This window comes from Pinus tabuliformis, chromosome 6, assembly GCF_031772625.1.
Source record: "Pinus tabuliformis cultivar Carrire ecotype Pingquan chromosome 6, CPIR1, whole genome shotgun sequence".
In the NCBI taxonomy this organism is placed as follows: domain Eukaryota; kingdom Viridiplantae; phylum Streptophyta; class Pinopsida; order Pinales; family Pinaceae; genus Pinus; species Pinus tabuliformis.
The window spans coordinates 1,578,808,163-1,578,830,235 of NC_142292.1; the positions used below are offsets into that span (position 1 = coordinate 1,578,808,163).

The following is a 22,073-nucleotide window of genomic DNA, read 5'->3' on the forward strand; positions in this document are numbered from 1 at the left end:
AAAGCACATTGATATTCGATGTCACTTTGTCAAAGATTGTGTCCAACGAGGAGCTGTACAGTTGAGCTACACTCTTACATGAGAACAGGTGGTAGACATACTTACCAAGGCCCTCGGAAGAACAAAGTTCAGTTATTTCAGGCAGAAGATGGGGATGGTAAAGAATCCATTTCAGTAGTAGAAATGGATCAGGTGTTGTGATGCAGCAGTTAGCAGTGCTATGGGCAACATGATGCAACATTTGAGAGGGAGTTGCAGTGCATATGCAATGTTGGGAGGAAGGACCAATAGCAGCACAGATGCAGAGGGAGTTGCAGTACAAATGTAGCAGTGGCAGTGACAGAGCCATGGGTAGCAGTACAAGAAGCAGCAGTGCAAAGGATGTTGGGCAGCAGGCCAAGCATCAGCACAGGTATCAGTGCCAGATGATCAGGGTAATGTTCAGTAGTGGAACATTACTAGAGCACATTCCTCGCTAAGAGGGAGTGTTGATTTGGGGTAGCATCGAATGTGCTCTAGCCATGAAAATTGGTGGAGAGGCTAAAGCACATGAGATCTCCAAGACCCATAAATCGTTTTGGAAAATTCCATCCAGATGAGGAGTTATTAAAATAATTAATATTTTTAATGAGTTCCTAAGTCTAAACTTAGGAAAATAAAAATATTAATGGGTATTAATAAAGATAAGGATGAGAAGCTTCTAAGAGATGAGGATCAAGTCTATTTTAATCTTAGCCGTTGATTAGGGACTTAATCTCAACCGTTGATTCATCAACAAGAAAAGTATAAGAGGAGGCTTGAGGGTCAGTTGGAGATACACCAAGAGGGAGACCAGTCAGTTCGATTTCTGGAGCAGGGTTTGCTGAGAAATTCGAACTAGTGGTCTAGATTGCAGTGAGAGGCAGCGAGTACATAGCAGAGAGGCAGGGATAGTGCTTGAGGACCAGCACAGAGATCAGAGAGGCAGACGCAGAGCCAATTAGAAAGACGCAGAGGCAGCTGGATTGCGCAGTGACTGGAGGGCCTGCGTGGGTGACGCAGAGAGGCCAAGTGCTGACGCAGTGAGGCAGAGTGCTGACGCAGAGGGTCTGGTATAGTGCTTGAGGACCAGCACAGAGATTAGAGAGGCAGACGCAAAGCCAATTAAAAAGACGCAGAGGCAGCTAGATTGCGCAGTGACTGGAGGGCCTGCGTGGGTGACGCAGAGAGGCCAAGTGTTGATGCAGTGAGGCAGAGTGCTGACGCAGAGGGTCTGGGAGCTGCGCAGAGGCTAGCTGGGCTAACGCTGAGCCTAGGGGAAGCGCCAGAGGATTTTGTGGTATTACTACCATGTGGTTATCTCTGTTGGGTAAGCCAGTTTGGCACCCTAGTTGTACTCAAGAAAGCTGATTAATAAAACCCTCCTCTGTTGCACCGGTTTTCCCACATTGGGTTTTTCCGGGGACAATTGTCCAAAAATAATTGTGTTGATGTGTTTGATTCTTGTGCATGTATTTGTTTCTGTATAATGGTGTGATATCTGCAGTAGAATTTATTTTAATATTTACTAAAGGGATTTCGTAAATAACTTATTGGAAAATAAGTAGGTAAAATAAATCAGTTGTTACAGTAATAGAATTTCTGTTTAGAAATTTTCACACGTTGGCCTCTTCCGGCTCTGCTCTCTTGCTTCACCTGCAGCTCTAATACCATGTGAAAATTCGAGAAACCCAAATCACCACTGCAGCAACTAATTAAGTTCCTTCTATTTGTTAATTACTGAACAAATTATTCACTGTTTCCTACAATAAACACCAAAACTAATACACTACAGTCTTCACCAATTAAATTATAAGCAGAAACAAGACACTGAGCAAGAAAGAAATACATATTACACAACACATTACACCATTGTTTTTGGACAAAATTCCCCGAAAAAACCCAATGTGGGAAAACCGATGTAGCAGCTGAGGGATTTATTATTATGCAATAGTAATTCTGAGTACAATTGGTTGGATGCTCAACTGGCAATCCGATATGCTCAATTGGCTATCCGATACAGAGAGAAACTGGACAAAACGAAATAGTGAGATGATCTCACCCTGTCACTGGAAGATCCGGCTCTGATCCGCTGGAAGTGAGCCTCTGCGTCCCTTCTGCGTTAGCCTCTACGCAAAACTGCGTCAACCCCATGCAATCTCTGCGTCACCTCTGTTGGGGATTGTTGCTCTTCCTTCTGACCCTCTACTGGCTGGAAACTTCAACTTTCAGCCCCCCGATCTCGCACTTCGACTCCCAACTTCTGAAACTCGATTTCCTCAGCAAGAATTCGATCTCCCTTCAGGCTCTACACTGCCACTATGATAGCTCTGCGTGGCCCAGCGTCTGCCTCTCTGCACGTCGTTCTACCCTCTTTGCCTTGTACTCTTCGACCCAGGAAAAACTTCCCTCCAGACACTATCTTTGCCCCTCACTGCAAAATATCACTTCGAATTCATCTTTCGACCACTGCTATGCTTCAGAAATTCGATCTTCTGATCTACACTCGATGTGCTCTCCAAGTGCCCATCGATGTCCTTCTTATAATCCTCCAGTTGAGAACCAACAACCCAGATTAGATTATAATCAATGGCTCAGATCATTTGGACTCGACCTCCATCTTCTTCTAGATGTTTCACCCATAGTTAGTTTAATACCCTTTAATTATTTTAATTTATCTCCGGGTGGAATTTCCCAAAACAATTTATGGGTATTGTGGAATACATGTGTCCAAGCCTCCCTGCAAATTTTGAGGCTTAGAGCACATCCGATGCTACCAGAAATCAAAATTCCCCTCAAGAGGAGGGGTTTTGGCCCTAGCTTGCAGTGTATATACTGTGTCATTGTTCTTATTGTTTTGGTAGTTGTTTGATGTATTGCACATTGTTATAATAACGAACAAAGCTAATAAATAAAAGGTAACACAAACAGTTATCAAGTTAAGAGTATTAACATATTCAATGCCCTATTGAATTCTCAACATGGAATCAAAGCTTTGGTTCTCTAAGGGCATCATGAAGATCTCCTCTACAATGAAGAAGTTCATCAAGAAGATTGCAAACCACCTCAAAAAAGGTATCAAGGAAGCATGGAGTCTCTTATTCTCTTCAAAGAAGGCATCAATAAATGAAAGGTATGAAGGTCTCTTTTCAGCTCTCTCTGGTACATTCCAAGATGAAGACATATGGGTAATTGATAGTGGTGCATCAAGGCACATGATTGGTCACTCCAACCAATTGAAGACCTTATCAAAAGGAAAATCCACTTACTCTGTGGAACTTGGAGACAACAAAAGCTATCCGATGAAGGGCATTGGATCAACTTCCATAAAACTCAAGGATGGAAGCAACATCCACCTCAACAACATTCTATTTGTTCCAGGTTTGCACAAAAAATTACTTTCTATTTCAAGTTTAGAAGATAAAGGAGATAGAGTAGCCTTCATTGATGGAAAGGTAGTTGTTTGGGGAAAGAACTCAAGCATATATCAAGCTAAATTTATTGGTATCCGAGAAGGAAGGCTTTACATATTAATATATCCTGTAAACCAAGCCCTAGTTCACACTGAGATTAGTCCATGTGAACTTTGGCATCGAAGGTTTGGTCATTTACATTTCAAAATTCTTTCAACTTTAAATTCCATAGTAGATAGAATCTTGAATCTAAAGGAAGATCATGAAAGTGTCTGCAAGGGATGTGCATTGGACAAAAATACCAAGAGAACATTTATAAGCAGTGCTTCGCAGTTGAAAGAAATCTTGGATCTCATTCACTCTGATGTGTGTGGCCCTATGACTCCAAAATCACTTGGAGGCCATCTATACTATGTCACATTCATAGATGATCATTCAAGAAAGACCTGGGTTTACTTAATGAAAACCAAGGATGAAGTATTTACAAGATTTCAAGAATTCAAGGCTGAAGTGGAGAACCTTACAGAAAGAAGAATCAAGATACTGAGATCTGATAATGGAGGAGAATATACATCCAAAGAGATTATAGCATTCTGTAAGGAGTCTGGGATTAAGAGGGAGTTGATAGTTCCATACAATCCCGAACAAAATGGAGTCGCAGAAAGAAAGAACATATCCATTGAAGAAAGTGTAAAAGCAATGTTACATGATCAAGATCTACCTAAGTTTCTGTGGGGAGAGGCAACCAAGACAGCGGTCTACATTCAAAATCGATGTCCTCACAGATCTCTAGATAACAAAACTCTGGAAGAAGTGTTCAGTGGGAAGAAGCCATCTGTAGATCATCTTCAAATATTTGGGTGTCTTGTGTATATTCATATACCAAAGGACAAAAGAAAGAAGTTGGATCCTTCCAGTGTGAAGGAAATATTTGTTGGGTATAGTAACTCATCAAAGGCCTATAGAATCTATATGAAAGATGGACATCACATTGAAGTTAGTCGTGATGTCATATTTGATGAGAGTATAGCATTCAAGAAGTCAAAAGAACTTTCCATAGATTCTGATGATGAAGAACTTCCAATATTTGAGGAGGAAACTGACAGGGAAGGAGAAGGATCACACCATGAAGAAGAAGGGCCAAGTGAACCTGTTCAACCCGTGGTCATTCCCAAAACAAGGAAATGACGTAATTGGTTGAAATCCACACAAATTGATGCAGAAGGTCATGGGGCAGCACAAGGATCATTTAGAGAAAGTAAGACACCCAAGAAATATTATGGGTATGTTGCATACATGACAAAATTAATAGAAGCAAAACCATCCACCTTTGACGAGGCTGTTGAATATCAAGAACGGAAGGATGCCATGAATGAAGAGTATCAATCTATAATGAAGAATGGAGTTTGGGAGATCGTACCTAGGCCCGAAGACAAATCTGTGGTTACTTCCAAGTGGATCTATAAGATCAAGCATGCAGCTGATGGAAGTATAGATAAGTATAAAGCAAGATTTGTGGCTAGAGGGTTCTCTCAACTTGAAGGCATCAACTATGAAGAAACATTTGCTCCAACAGCAAGATATACAACGATTCGATCATTAGTCTCTCTGGCAGCATCGATGGGATGGAACATCCACCAAATGGATGTCAAGACTGCGTTTCTGAATGGCACTATAGATGAAGAAGTCTATATAGAACAACCCTTGGGATTTGAAGTCAAAGATAGGAAGGCATATGTTTGCAGATTGAAGAAAGAATTATACGAACTCAAGCAAGCACCAAGGGCATGGTATGCTAGAATGGATACGTACCTACATAAAATAGGCTTCACAAAAAGTTCTGCTGACTCGAACCTTTATATTAAGGTTGTAAACAATGAACCTGTAATTATTATTCTGTATGTAGATGATCTTCTCTTGACATGTGTTGAAGGTTGAATTGAAGAATGTAAGAAGCAACTGGCAGCAGAATTTGACATGAAGGATCTTGGGCTAATGCATTACTATTTGGGACTAGAAGTCTGGCAAGGACTGAATGAAATCTATTTGGGTCAAGGAAAGTATGTGATCGAGATTCTAAAGAAGTTCGACATGATGGACTGTAAACCTATGACCACTCCGATGATCACAAACTTGAAGAGACTAAGGAGTTCTGAATCAAGCCCTGTGGATCCTTCCAGGTATAGACAACTTGTTGGCTCATTGATGTACTTGGTGAATACTCAACTAGACATATGTTTTGCAGTAAATGTACTCAGTCAATTCCAAGTGGAACCGAAGCATGATCATTGGATAATAGCAAAGCATATTCTGAGATATCTGCAAGGAACCATCAACTACTGTCTGAAATATGATAGAAGTAATAATATCCAATTGATTGGGTATACAGATTCTGACTAGGGAGGCAACGAACAGGATGGAAGAAGCACTACGGAAGGATGTTTCAGTTTAGGATCCTCCATGGTCTCATGGATGAGCAGAAAGCAAGACATCGTTGGTTTGAGTAGTGTTGAGGCTGAATGTGTTGCAACATGTGAAGTAAGCAGGGAAGCAGTATGGTTAAGGAAGTTGTTATCCAACTTGTTTGAAGGACTAATGAACCCTATAGTGATCCTTTGTGATAGCACCAATTGTATTCGTTTGTCTGAGGATCCAGTGTTTCATGGAAATACAAATCATATCAACAACAAGTATAACTATAGTCGAGATCTAGTACAAAATGCCATGTTGCAGCTACGGTATATCTCCACTGATGAACAGGTAGCTGACATATTGACGAAATCACTTCCGAACAAGAAGCTTGTATACTTAAGGGACAAGCTTGGTTTGGTGGATTTGTCCTCCCTAATTGAGAGGGAGAGATAGACACTACATTCTTGTCTTCACTTGGGAAGAAAGAATGGAGGATTGGGTAACCATCTAGCATTCAATACTCTTTGAGAATGTGGTAGGGCATTCAAGACAAGAGTAGTCGTGGACCGATATTCTTTGAGGATTAGCTACCCAAGATAAGAATAGTCCAATGGGAGGTCATACTCTGTGAACACTCGGGTGGGGTATGTACCTTGGGAGACAATGATGATGGTGTCTATACATCATTGGTCTCGCCAGCATTGTGCTCTGATCTTGTGGAGAGATAGAGTTGTTAGTCAAGGCCTTGCTATGTGACAATGTTGGTTAATATGATGCTAGACAGATGGGTTACCAATCCGACTCTTCTTATGAGATCTCTTCAGATTGAGAATGACCATGTACCTCTTATGAATACCTCCCTAGTTAAGAGGGAGTGTTGAAAAATGTGTAACTAGGTTCGGTCTTCATAAGTATGAAATGTATTCTTGTAAACACAAAGTGAAAAAGAAATTCTTATTATTATTATTGGAGCATGGGTTTCATGCTCAAGTTCTTTTATTTTATAGGTCAAGCACCCATTGAGTGCTTCTAAGGTTTATCCTAGGTATAAGAGTCATTGTCATATATTGAAGACCCTATGGGCACATTGTAAATTGTAAAGAAAAAAATATTTTGCCTTTAAAGTGTCAAAATACCTCCAAGATCAAGTTGAACTAATGAGCTGTCAAGTCGACCTACATGAAGAGCCATGTCCAACCTTGAAGAAGCCTATCTATAAGAGGAACTCGTCCTCCATTTGGATCACTCACTCACTTATCTCTTATGCAAAGAAGCAAAAGAAGAAGAAGTCAAGAAGGAAGTGTGAAGAAGAGGAAGTCAAAGAAGTCGAAGTTTCTGGGCCTTACCTATTCTTCTAGGAAGATCGAAGTTAGGGTTTTCTGTGTTGGATCTTCTAGGGTTTGATTTTGAAGGAAAAGAGAAGGGAAGGCAAGTGAAGGTCTCCTAGGGCATCCTACTAGCCCTAGGACTCAAGTGAAGGCAAACGAAGTCAAGAGGAAGGCTATTAGAGGGAGATCGAAGTCTCCTAGAGGAGTAGCAGCAATTGTTCAGAAGCAAAATTTCAAATCTACTGGGAGGTCGAAGATATTGCAGTTGGAGGTCGTGGTAGACTTGATCTTGGAGGGTATTTGTCTGAGTTTAGGTCATGGTATTCGTCAATTGAAAGAACTGAAAGATAAAGAAGAGATTACGGGTTTTCCCCTCATGAGGAGGGGCTTTGGCCCTGCCTTGCAGCCTATATATTGTGTCACTATTCTTACTGTTTTGGTAGTTGTTTGATGTATTGCACATTGGAATAATAACAAACAAAGCTAATAAGTAAAAGGTAACACAAACAGTTATCCAGTTAAGAGTTTTAACATATTCATTGCCCTATTGAATTCTCAACATCCTGTATAGAGTGGCATCCACTTACTCACCTCTGGTAACATCTTACCCTCCTCCAGTTTGTGACTAGAGGCATGATCATGGGCCTGCAATCCTGCATGTGGAACCTCTTAAGAATCTCCTACGTGTATCTTCCCTGTCCCAAGAAAATTTGTCCATCACCCGCCATACTTACCAGCCGAAGGAAATAGTGCATAAGCCCTATATCCTTCATCTCAAACACCACTACAAGATATTTCTTGCAGTCATGGATGAGTTCATCGTCCCCTATCAATATCAAATCATCAACATACAACACAAGAATGTGAGGTTGGCCCTCAACCACAATGTAGTACAGGTTGGGGTCAGCTTCACTCTTGGTAAAGCTCAATCTGAGAAGGTAGGTGTCTATTCGGACATGCCATGCCCTCAATGCCTACTTAAGCCCATAAAGAGCTCTCTTCATTCTGCATATATGTGAATCTCTGCTGAAAGTCTCAAATCCCTCAAGTTGTTCAACATAAATCTCTTCCTCAACAACTTTGTTAAGGAAGGCAATTTTCACGTCCATCTAGTGGATGTCCATCCCATCTGTGCTGCAACCGCCAGAATAGTCGTAATGGATGAATACCAGGCCACTAGTGCGAACATCTCATCATAGTCTATCCCTTCGACCTGTGAGAACCCTTTGGCCACAGATCTAGTCGTACACTTCCCCACACTCCTATCAGTTGCATGCTTAATCTTGTACACTGAACATGATTCGAGGACTAATTTTCCGACTGGTCTTGCACTATCTCCCAGACATCGTTCTATATGATGGAATAGTACTCTTCCACCATAACATCACACCAAACCTACTGAGAGGTTGCCCACTTGTAACAAGAAGGCTTTGAGTCTATCGCCCTAGTCATAAGTGCCATGTACCCCGTATATCTTTGTGGTTGTTTACTCTATCTGAATGTGGTTTTGGGAGCTCCAACTCTCTCCTGAGCCTCCCTAATAAAATAGTTTTCCCACTTGACTCGACCTCTCCCTGCGCTGGGAGCCACTGCCTAAGTGGGCTCCACTCACCCTGCTCTCCCCTCTTGATTCCTGCACTTTCTCCTCATCAGCATGTTGCTCGACCTGTCCAACCACTGGTTGTGGTGAAGTTTGAGGAGATAGTTAAGCCTCCTTCTCAGAAGCATGTTGCTCCTCTTCCCGAGTTGCCAAAGATCCGAAGGTCACACACATTAGGCGTCTTCTCTGTGAAAGCCTCCTCTGGTGTAACTCTGCCTAGCACCCTGTGTGGACTCTTGTTCTACAAAAAACAGCGTTGTTGCATGCCTCTGCCCAAAGAAACATAGGTAGCCCCTAGTCATGCAACATAGCTCTAGCCACTCCAACAATGCTCTGGTTCTTGTGCTCAACCACCCCATTCTGCTAAGGATTATGAGGTGCAGTGAGCTCTCTCCCGATGCCCTCCTTGGCACAGAAATCCCTGAAAGCATTGGAGACGTACTCCCCACCATTGTCTGATCTCAACACCTTGAGCCTCCTACCATTTTAGTTCTCCACCAAGACTTTGAAGTCCACGAACTTTGAGAAGATCTGATCTTTCTTCTTCATGAAGAACATCCATGTCTTTCTCGAGTGGTCAACAATAAAGGTGGCATAATATTTGTATCCCTTCAGGGATGGAAAGGAAAATGGTCGCATACATCCGAGTGTACCAACTCCAAGATGCTCTTGGCCCTGTTGTCTCTGTTGGAAAAGGATGTCTTGGCATACTTAACAAGTGTGCATCCCTTGCACATGTCATGTTGATCTACATTGTACCATGGCAATCTCCCTCAAAATCTTTAGCGCTCCACAATGTGACCCATACGCCTATGTCAAAGCTCCCCACGATCACATTCATGCACACTAATCTCTTTGTTACTCAAGGTCGCTTTTGTCTCAAACTGTAGCCTATAGAGGTTCCTCACCCTAATTCCAATCTGCTTAACTACTCCAGAGTTGAGATGCTTGATAAAGGCTTTCCCTCTGTTGAAGATAAGCTCATACACTTTTCTCTCCAAGGCTGAGAATGAAACCGGGTTTTTCTTCAACTCTGGGACATAGATGACATCTCTAAGCTATAGAGGTTTTCTGGACTCCCTCTCAAACTTGATTTTACCCACACCCTGCACTAGGTATCTGCCATCATCTCCCATCTCTATATGAAACTGCATATCCTTCTCTTTTAACTAGCTGAAATAAACCTTGTTCTCGGCCATATGAAAGGATGCTCCACTATCAATATACCATACGTTGTTGGCCACTAAGCTTGCCATGCAAGCTATGAGCGAAAACTCCTTAAACAAAGAAGTGAACTCTTCCAGCTCTGCTGATGTTGCCACCCAATCCTTCTTGGACCACTTCTTCCTTTTTGGACACTTGGTGGAATAGTGCCCATACTAATGACAAGATAAGCACTTCAATTTGCTAAGATCTTTCTTCTTCTTGCCTCCTGAACTAGACTCGACTCCTGCATTTTTCTTGCTCCTGGCCTTGCCCCCTTTGCTAGCTAGGGCAAAGTTTTTTTCTTCCTCAATCTTCACATGAGACCCAGATTTAGCTTGCTTCCGGATCTCCTCTTGCACACAATCACTCCATAGTCGTTCCCAATCTGGCAGCGTTTATGTCACTCGCTGCATCAATGAAGTTTTCCCATGACTTGGGAAATCCCAATAGTGTAAAACTGACAAGGTCTTTGTCCAAGACTGCCTCTCCAACCCCGGCTAACTCGTGCTTCACCTGGGTGACTCTGGTTAGGTAGGAAATCACAGACTCAGACTTAGTCATCTTGATGTTTCTGAGCTTATCTTGGAGTACCAGCTTCCTAGCCTCACTTGTACCTTGGTACAAGTCAACCCTAAGATATTTGTCCACATGACTTGAGTTGTCTTATTTTTGGAAAGGTGAGGTATGATGTGATCCTTGACTCCTTCAAGGATTATTCTTATGCCCTTTGCGCCCTTCTTGTTATGATGGGCCAGCTAGTTAGGATCTGCTGGAACCGCTAGTGGACTCTCCACAAATTCCCAAACTCCCTACTCCTCAAATACTATACCAATCATCTCCTTCCAAGAACATGAATTTGAGGCCCATCAAGGCGGTCCTCAAATCTCGGACCCACATATGCCTTGTTTTAACTCGAACTGCTCAAAAACACCGTTCCGCAAGCCTACTAGAGAAAACACTCGTGCACTTGATTTCACGGGAAAAAATTGTGCTCTTGTGGAAACTATGCACCCTACACTGCAATTGTCACTCACTTCTAAGGAAAGAATATACTGTTATCTTGTCTTCAATCAGTCCGTAGCTCTAATACCATGTTAGTTTTTTAATACCCAGCAGATAATTTGAATAGAATTCTACGATGCATGAACTAGAAATTGAACTGCGAAATTCACTAATCAAATATACCATGTATTCTAACGAAAATGCAGCAAAAAATAAACTCATGAAAACACAAGCACACAATTAACAAAACACTAGAAATACCCAGGAAACCCCAACCGGAGAAAACCTACTAATTTGTGTGTTTTTAATGATCTGCTCAAAAAAATCTCAGTAATTAATTACAAAGCACTAGGAAAATTCCCTTCCAACTCTCTATTCCTCAACACAATATCTTGCACACCCTAGACCAACTCGGCCTCTCTCTCATGTAGCTATACCAACTATATAGGCCAAACTGCCTCCTTGCGCAAGTTATCTCAGCTTCCTCAAGTGATGCGCTCTGGGTCTCCCTGACCTCACGCACAGATTTGGAACTACTTTCCCGAGCTCAAAACAAACAAATTCTCGCTAGTGCATAATCATATGTCTCACTAAGTTTGTGCCCTTTTCTATATAGAATCAAACTACACTTTAACTCAAGCGAACTAGCTCCTTAAACCCAAGTCAAACAGCCTCACTGAATTCAAGTCTAACTGACATCTTGAACTCAAGTGAACATGCCTCTTAAACTCGAGTCAAACTACCACACTGAACTAAAGTCAAAGTGAGATCATTTATCCATGCATGTCGAGTTCAATTTACTAATTTTGACTAAAGAAATTAGACTGCGCCTTAGCTCCACATGAGGGTTCTGCCAAATTTAGTGCACTTCTAAATTTAGCAAAACCCTTCCTTCTCTAACTTCAATTGACATCCTAGTGGGGTTGAATTCCCTATAGGTTAGCCTAGAGTCTAGATTGGCTTGACTGGGATAGTTTCGCCCCCAACTTCTCACCCATCCAATCCTAAAGGAAGAATTGACAAAGATGGGGTTGTGATAGCGGTCCACCTATTTTCCTTGAATATTGGCACTGGTCTTTGTATCCTACCATCACCCTCATTCCTTTTCCTATTTCAAAAGAAACATTTCAATCCCTGGGGTTATTTGTGATATCACCTTGCTTCATATTGTCTAAACCCTAGTGTGAGCCCCCTCGAAGCCAAAGGAGAGTCAACCTAAAGAGGCAAGGTAGCTTGTTGAGGTGACATTGGGTGACCTACCCAAGTGCCACTTGGATTGTGCGGCATGGATTGGAGCTTTCACCATTTTAATGCAAACTCGCAAAGATAACACCCACCAGACCTGCACTCAGATATTCAAGTCCTGGGATGAAGTGCAAGCCTAGAGGCACTTAATAAAGTTGTCATTATCACCATAGCAACTCTTCCCCTCAGATTAGACCAATTATTTTCTGGCACAAGGGGGTAAGCCCTAAAAAAGAACGAATTAAGACATTCTTTAGAATTTAAGGGATGAAGGATTGCCAAGCCCATTGCCTATCAAATCAGGTGATGGAATTAGTATCAACAATCAAGAGGGTTCGAAGAGTATAGAAGGAGACATAATTAGGTTGTTATAAGCATGCTCTAACCAACCACATTGAAAAATCACAAAGCAATAACATGCAACCATCAATAATGAAAGGACAATCATATGCGAAACCAATAATGAAGTAGATAAAATAGGAAGCCTTCTTTATAGAACAAAAAACGAACAACACATCATTCTTCATGTGTAATTTCACCACAAGATCTAGAAGACCTATATGTATCACATTTAAACTTCATCAATAGCTTGGGCAAGCCCCAAAAAATAAAGTGAATAACCCTAACTAGAAAATTACAACAACAAAAATCCTAATATCTTCTTATTAGAGCAAACTTGTCCTTCTCCAAAGATTACACCAACAGATGTGTACAAGTAATTTCCAACATTTAGATAAACCCAAGAAATACAAAAGAAAGATGAAAACCTCACATTGAAATGCCCCTTAAATTCTTCCTCCCAAAATATCTTCAACTAAGCTTGGAGGGGATTTCCCTTATGTCCAACTATACCTTTAGCAAATCAGCAATCTCCTCTATTTATATCTTCCAAATCAAACCCTAATTCATAAAATAATATTGCTTTTTTAGAAGGCCCAACGATCCTCCCTAAATGGAGCACTCCCTTTTGCTATTGGAGTGAATAAAATAGGTCCACAATGCCATTTGTTGCCTTTCTATTTCACAAGATCCTTTTAAAGCTTGCATTTATTATTCATTTGAGGGTTTGACCATGTCAACAATGCCACATGGCATCTCCTCATGCAAAGATCTTTGCTCCAAATATACAGAAAAGGCATCAAGCAATGTGTCCTTAACCCCAAAATGCCTCAAAAAGTGTAATGCACCAACAAATATGTGAAACTGAAAATGGATTCACTAACATGTCATAACTCCTAAACCCTGGAAAGTTCTCCTCAAAGGGGAAACATGCCTCCAAATATGTGGAATACACCTCAAATATTGTTATAATGTCGCCAAAAAGGTGAAAGATACCTCCAAGTGTGTGGAAGCTCCTCCATTAGGGTCATTTCTCACCCCCTTTCATTTTCAACTTGTCCTAGCAACCTCCTTGAAGAGGGCATTCAACCCTTTATTTTCATCAACCCTTTGCTTGCCACATGTCATGCTCTAGAGCTCCTATTAGATAGGGTGTTCATCCTTTACGGTTTGCTTCTTGATCATATCCTCCATCCACTTGGACTTGGGCACTATATTCAACCTACAAAAAAAGATACAAAAGTGGAACATTACACTAGACCTTATGCTTAATGATGGATAATGGTGCAACGAAGGATAATGCAATCCATGTAACCCTACCTCAAATGCATGTCAAGAATACCCAATTAAAACCTCATAGTGAGATGTGCTTCTAGAAAACCTCCAAGTGTCTCCCACAACTTGCAACTCCCATGCAATTCCAAGGGTCTTCTATTGTCCTTAGTGAGAGGAGAAAGGCCCATGCAAATGTGAAACAAAACATGCATTAGTTTCAACCTGGCGCTAATGCAACCCCACTTGAATTGACCAAGGAGATCTTGGGGACATGCATCTAGTGCCTACACATATATATGGGTCCAACAATAAGTCCATCTCTTAGCTACAGCATGTGCTCATGGTGGAAAGTCATCTTAGGGCCGAGGCCATCCAAAGGAGGAGTCCAAGTGACATGAATACACTATCTATAAATGTACTCATTACTAATCATATCCAAGTCCCACTTAAAAACAAGAGATGGTCCAACACATCTAGAGAATACCCGAATGGGAAAGCAGTTAGGAGAGTTAGCCACTAACCAAAGTACACTAGAGGCCTCCAAAAATGAGAATCAAACCCATCCAAACAAGGACTAGAGGCAAGGGAGTTAGAGGAATAAAGAGCAAGATAGAAGAAAGAAACGAGCCCTCACCAAAGCCAAATCTGCTAGTCTATACTCTATGAACGAAAGAGGCCAGTATGAAAATGGCCTCCAGGGACAAAGGATGCACCACAAACTCCACCTAGATGATGAACTGGGGGATCATCCGCTTGCACTGAATTCTAAATAATAGCTCATGGGACTGCACTCTCTCCGTCTGAACCCAATGGACCCGAAGCAAGTTGGAGTCACAAACCCCAGAGCCATAGAGGACCGTGTGTCTAATAATTAAGTCCAAAAGGTGTATTCTGGCACTGGTTTCAGCATTCCAAAATCAGCAGACACACAGGTTCATACCAAAATCCTAACTACACAGAGCGGGGCTATTTCGTCCTTCCCACCCAGGACTTTACCGGTAGTGGTCCTGACCCACTAATAACTTCCTCGGTGGTATAGCCCGCTCAGCTATAGCTTGGAGAGATAAAGAACCACTATTGCACTTGTGTAGTCCTTTTCGATTTAAGCCGTGGCATCCTCAGCAGTATGTACCACAAAGAACTAAGTAGAGACTCCAAAAATTAGACTGCAGACCTACATGGTCTTCATAAAACAATGTCACTTTACTGAAAAATGAAGGATAAACTTACCTTTGATTTCGAAAGAATTGAAGAGAACTCTTCCAATTCTGTCGCGGATGAAGAGGATGCCATCCTACACGCAACATTTTAGGATATCTCAGTCTTAACATCTCAGACGGGAAGAAGAACGTGATAATTATTTGAAGCAAACACACACATTGAAGGGGACAAACAATTCATTTCGCTGTGAGAAGCATAAATCCAAAAAAAGATAGAGTTGCACCTTGGTGGAAATGTGTTTGGATAAAATCCTTCTAGGGTTTTCATTGATTGACGAGGTGGGGTTTATGGTGCAATCTAACCAGGTGGTCATTTTTGCTATTTGTTTCAATATTAAAAGAAAATCAAAGCACACGGGAGCACAAACAACGGATTCATTGATTGGCGAGGTGGGGTTTATGGTGCAATCTAACCAGGTGGTCATTTTTGCTATTTGTTTCACTTGTAATATTAAAAGAAAATCAAAGCACACGGGAGCACAAACAACGGATAATAAAAGAAAATTCACAGTAGAAGGCATCATGCGGACACAAAATTCGCAAGGTAATTCATTCTTCGAAAGATAAGCAGTTGTCAAGCATTGGTCGCGAGTTTGGACCCTTAATTTATATTCCTCACCACAGATATATGTCAATTACATCAAAGACGAAAACAGGAAATGGGTAGTACTGAACTGCACCTAAGATTGAAATGGTATGATGATTTGTAGCTGTTGCTGTTGCTGAAAATTTGAGGCTACAATGGGCCCTGAGCGTGGAGAGAATTGATCCCGCTGAAACTCGAAGCGGCATATATATATTCATTTGTCATTGGTCAGAGTCCTCTATAAAATCAAGTCCATGGGTTTGCGTCAAAGCTTGTATCATGGTTCGAGGTGTCCGTCAGTTTTGTCATTCCAGGTTGATATCATCAATTTTAATAGTTTTATTTTGTGTTTTTGGGGTTAAATTCAAGTTAAAATACTTTGTTTAACTAAAATTTATTTTGGCTCAGGTTCCAGAATTTCTAGTATGGATAAATTTAAATTTAAGAATATTTTTCTCCCAATGTATAAATGGATGAAATCAAATGTTTTCACAAGGTATTTTCCTTCCAAAATGTTATGTACTGTATTACAAATTCATCATATTATAATGATTAAATTATTAATAAATAAGTTATGATACATACGGTTGTGATGACTATCAATATTAATATTAATCATTTAATTTAATTTGTATTATTATGAGAAAAAAAATGTTACCTCAATTAAATTTGTATTATTATGAGAAAAAAAATGTTACCTCAATTAAATTTGTATTATTATGAAAAAAAATGTTACCTCGAAGTTAGAATTTTACTTTATAGTGGGTTGGTCTTTTAATATATTTGTTGGGTTTGTATATTATTATTAATTATAAATTTAATTTTTAACTTTAAAATATATATAGGATATTACTTTTAAAATAAAAATATTAGTTAGTTTTTTCTAAAAATAAATTACATTGAAAAATACAAATGAATCTTCATTTTTAAATTTTAACATAAGTTACAGGGCGAAAGTCCTTGCTGAGAGAGGGAATGATGAAATATTCTCTAATGGTTATTCTTGTAGCTATCATGGTTGAAGAAATTAGCGTTGTGTTGGGTTTGTCATTACCTTGCTAATAGAAAACTAGGAAGAGGTCTCAGAGGCCAAATTGAAGGCATCCAACAATGTTACAACCATTGCATCTCCACCACTTTCAATGTCACCTTCCCCATCCCTAACAACTTCAGTGCCACCATCCTTGTCACCTTCTTTTGAAGTTGTTTTACCATCACCAACCTCTTTTTTTAGTGCAAAACTTGAGGAAATATTTGCACCTCGAGATATTTGATCCCTCTCGGTGCTTGATAGATTCGGATTTAAGATGGATCTAGGTTGGTTTCAGTCGTGTGCGGCCAAGAAAAATCTATCGAAGATAGGATTAATTTTATCAATAATATGTAAATACATATAATATTAATATAATCATTTTAAACATGTTAAATATGTCTGAGATTACTCTGGTCATTTTAATTTTAAATTTGCTTAGTTACCTCGGTTTGCTTTGCTAAGATGACAAATATTGTTAATAACTTTAATGATGAAAAATGATGAAATAAAAATTTTGGATGCAAAGTAACAATGTAATAATGTTGAATGATAGAAAATGTGAATAATAAGAATGTAGATGAACCATCTGGTCCTGATGATGAACCACACTTGTTGGTTCGAAACACGTCGGCCATAAAATTCTCTCATGTGATTTCTACCGAAAGACTTTGTTTAATTCATTATGGATCACAGAAGCTTGGATACAGATATAAGAATGTAGTCAATTACAAATAGTCTTCATTGTGATTAATCTCAAACTATTGTCTTCCACTATTATTATTGTCACCCTTGTTACTTTTGTCATCTTTTCATATCGATTATATGAGATGATAAATATTGTTAATAACTTTAATGATGAAAAATGATGAAATAAAAATTTTGAATGCAAAGTGACAATGTAATAGTGTTGAATGATAGAAAATGTGAATAATAAGAATGTAGTCAATTACAAATAGTCTTCATTGTGATTAATCTCAAACTATTTTCTTCTACTATTCTTATTGTCACCCTTGTTACTTTTGTCATCTTTTCATATCGATTATATGAAAAGGACAATTGAAATCGTAAACCATTTAAATCTTTAGCTCGAGTTGTTGTAGTAAACATCATACATTGTCTCTCTTGCTCTCCAATATTAATAGGTTGAATTACTATAACACAAAAATCAATGTACATTGTCAATATTTTTTTTGCTTACATTGAAATCAATGCATAATGTTAATCCAATCACTTTAAAATTAATGTACCATCATATATCCAATTACATCAAATCAGAAATCAACATCTACACTGAAATCAATGCATCTAATGCAAGCAATCAAATAAGATTAGAAAACAACATTTACACTGAAATCAATGCATCTAATGCAAGCAATCAAATAGGATTAGAAATCAACATCTACACTCAAATCAATGCATCTAGTGCAAGTAAGAAAATAGGATTAGAAACCAACATCTACATTGAAATCAATGCATCTAGTGCAAGCAATCAAATAGGATTAGAAATCACCATCTACACTGAAATCAATGCATTTAGTGCAAACAATCAAATAGGATTAGAAATCATCTACATTGAAATCAATGCATCTAGTGCAAGCAATCAAATATTATTAGAAATCAACATCTACACTAAAATCAATGCATCTAGTGCAAGCAATCAAATAGGATTAGAAATCACTATCTACACTGAAATCAATGCATATAGTGCAAGAAATCTTCTTCCCTCTCTCCCCCCTCCATATATATCTATATCTCCCTCCATCTCTCCTTCTTTGTCTCTCTATCTCACAACCCCAAACACACACGCTCTCTCATTCCATATCTATCAATTTCTCTATCCCTCCCTCCTTCTCTCCATCTCTCTCTTCTTCCTTGTCTTCACCTTCCATCTATATCTCTATCTCTCTTTGTCTCTCTACATCACCCCCAAAACATACACTCTCTTTCTCCAATCTATCTATCTATCCGTCCCTCCCTCCTCCTCTCCCTCTCTATCTTCCCCTTCTCTTCCTCTCCCCTGCTTCTATCTCTCTTCCCTCCTGTTGTCCTCTCTCCCTCTTCCTTATCACTCCCTCTCTCTCTCTCTCCACCTTTCTCTCTCTATTTCTTTCTTCTTACCTCCCTCTCTCTCCCCCTCCAACTCCATCTCTCTTTCCCTCCCTCTCTCCACTCTCTCACATCCTCTCTCTCTCTCTCTCTCTCTCTCTCTCTCTCTCTCTCTTCACCCTCCAACTCTGTTACTATATCCCTCCCTCTCTCCTTCTCTCCCCCATTCTCTCCATCTCTCCTTCTTTGTCTCTTTATCTCACACCCAAACATACACACACTCTCTCCATCTCTCCCTTGTCACTCCCTCTCTCTCTCCACTTCTCACTCTCTATGTCTTTCTTCTTCCCTCCCTCTCCCCCCCCTCCAACTCCATCTCATTATCTTTCCCTTCTCCTCCTCTCTCTCCCTTTCTCTCCTACCTCCCTCTCTCTTCCCCCGTCTCTCTCTCTCTCCCTTTCTCTCCTACCTCCCTCTCTCTTCCCCCATCTCTCTCTCTCTCTCTTTGCCCTCCAATCCTCTCTCTCCCCCCATCACTCTCCTCCTCTCTCCTTCCCCCCCTTCTCTCCATCTTTCCTTCTTTGTCTCTTTATCTCACCCCTAAACATACACTCTCTCCCTCCATCTCTCCCTTGTCACTCCCTCTCCCTTGTCACTCCCTCTCTCTCTCTCCACTTCTCACTCTCTATGTTTATGTTCTTCCCTCCCTCTATCCCCCTCCAACTCCATCTCTCTATCCCTCCCTCTCTCCTCCTCTCTCTCAAGTCCTCTCTCTCATTTTCTCTTCTACCTCCCTCTCTCTTCCCCTGCCTCTCTCTCCCTCTTTATGCCCTCCAATCCTCTCACTATCTCCCTCCCTCTCTCCTTTTCTCTCTCCCCCCTCCATCTGTATATCTCCCTCTCCCTCTCTTACCCTTCTCTACCTGTCTACCTCTTCTCCCCCTCTCTCTCTTCATTCCTCCTCTCCCTTCTCCTTCAATTTATCTCCATTTCTCCCTTGTCACTCTCCCTATCTCTCCACCTCTATCACTCTATGTCTTTGTTCTTCCCTCCCATATATATATCTAGAGTTAATATGTATCATGATATATATATATATATATATATATATATATATATATATATATATAACAACTTTAATATTGTATTAATCCAAAGTTATTAAATTTATTAATATTAGTATTATAACATATTAATATGAATATTAGATTTAATAATAATAATAATAATAATAGGGTTAATAATGTTTTTTTTGCATGGTATTAATAACAATTTGGTCCATGGTATTTGACCCATAGACTTCACCTAAATAAAACCTCATTTATGAGTGTTCATAAGTATAAAGAGGTTTATGGAGTAAATATAAAAAGAAGTTTTATTTATTTACCATACCTCTTGTTTATTTATTTATCATATCTCTTTTATTTACCATGGTATTTGGCTCATAGGCTTGGTATATAATTAGATGTTGATTTCTAATCCTATTTGATATATTTTTATTTATTAACCATACCGTTTTTATAAATTAATATCAATTTTGTTATTTTGGTCAAAAAACTCTATTACAATGTTATTAAAGGTTGGTTCCCTGCGTGGGCAGCTCAATCCTCGAATTCTGGACTGGTTTCCCCTTTGAGGGCAGTCATTTTCAATTACTGTTGGTTTAAACATGGTAAAATCTAAGATAGGCTCTACAGAGGACGGTGCCTCCATGTATTATTATTTTTTGTTTCATTAATAGATTTAGTCATATTTAGAAAAAAAAAAATAAAAATAATCAAATTAATAAATGTCAAACATTACATGTTAAATGTTTACGCTTGAGATCTACCCCATACCCAATTGTAGAGCACCTTTGGCACAATTATGCAAAAAAAAATTGTTACTTGGAAGTTTGAATTTTACTTTATAGTGTGTTGGTTTTTTAATATATTTGTTTTATTTGTAAATCATTTTTAATTATGAATTTAATTTTTAACTTTAAAAAATTACTTTATTTTGAATATTATTTTTAAAACAAAAATATTAGTTAGTTTTCTCCAAAAATAAATTACATTAAAAAACACAAATGAATTTTCATTTTTAAATTTTAACAGAGGCTACAGGAGTAGCGAAAGTCCCTCCTGAGAGAGGGAATGATGAAACATTCTCTAATGGTTTCTGGTAGCCATCACGGTTGAAGAAGGTAGCATTGTGTTGGGTTTTCCATTACCCTGCCAGTAGAAAACTGGGAATAGATCTCAAAATCTAAATTGAAGGCGTCCAACAGTGCTACAACCATTGCATCCCCACCACCTTCAATGCCGCCTTCCCCATTCCTAACAACTTCAGCACCACCATCCTTGTCACCTTCTTTTGAAGTTGTTCTGCCATTGACACCAACCTTTGTTGTAGCCCTTGGGGCCTCTTCAATCCATCTTGCATCATAAGGGCGCAAAAGTGTAGTTGCAACATTATATGCAAAGCGACTTGCCAAGTTGTTTAATGTTGATTTGGTTTCCATTGTTGGAATTGGTCCTATGGGGCATATTGTGGCTAAGGATGTAGAAGTAATGAAGGGAAAACAAGAATTAGCTCCTTCAATTGCTCAACTTGTGTCTACCCCGCTTTCTAAACCATTGGTGATTAGCTTCACTGAAATTCCAAGTATTGTGCCTAACACCATTGTGCCATTCACTACAATGCAAAGTGCAATAAGTAGGAATATGGTAGTGAACCTTTAAGTTTCCACTTTCTATGTTGGGTACAGCATCATCACAGACAAACTTAATGCCCTCTCCGGAAAAAGATGTGATGCTTATGTTTCGTGTTTTTCTCAATGTTATCACATGCATGGGTGTAAAAGTTGTGTTGATTATGTTTACATATTTCCCAAAATATTTTATTTGAAATGATTTAGGAAACACATCCCATGGGACTATACCCCAAGGTTTAGATTCAGTGTATCTTGGATGCCTAGTTTTATGGGTATGTATTCCATCAAAGTTTCCTAAGACTTGAGCTTAGCGTTATCTTTAAAACTCACATGATATGGATAGGGCAAATTATAAATAAAATAATCTCCAATTAATCAAATTAATCTTTATACGATGAAATGATTATTTTGAAATAATTTCCCAACATTTTATACCACTTGAAAACCCCTCTCCCACGCACAGACGAAGATAATACTCAACATGGAGTGATTTATGCATAATAGACTGCCCGGATCCTCTCCTCTCTATATAAGATGATTCGCCTTATATTATAAGGAGTCGCCTGAATTATAGAGAGCTTGGAGAGCCTTAAAACGAGATTTGAAGCACTTGATCTCTCACTCACTCAATTATTTCGTTTTTAGGGATTGCTTG

The 22,073-nt window shown here is 39.5% G+C and overlaps 1 protein-coding gene across 5 annotated transcripts in view; it reads right to left on the reverse strand.

Annotated features, from left to right (window-relative positions):
- The window catches only part of LOC149264838 (uncharacterized), a 398,689-nt gene extending 382,721 nt beyond the window's left edge, over positions 1-15,968 (reverse strand). Inside the window, exons 1-2 of one of the 5 annotated variants that reach the window (XM_089428907.1) lie at positions 15,739-15,968; positions 15,069-15,132 (exon numbers count right to left, since the gene is read on the reverse strand). In XM_089428907.1, coding sequence (XP_089285033.1) covers positions 15,069-15,131 — 63 coding nt within the window. In that variant the 5' untranslated portion in view covers position 15,132; positions 15,739-15,968. The remainder of the gene's footprint in view (positions 1-15,068; positions 15,133-15,738) is intronic. The other 4 variants (XM_089428922.1, XM_089428888.1, XM_089428898.1 and 1 more) reach the window with 4 other exon arrangements.
- Between the last annotated feature and the right edge of the window lie 6,105 nt (positions 15,969-22,073).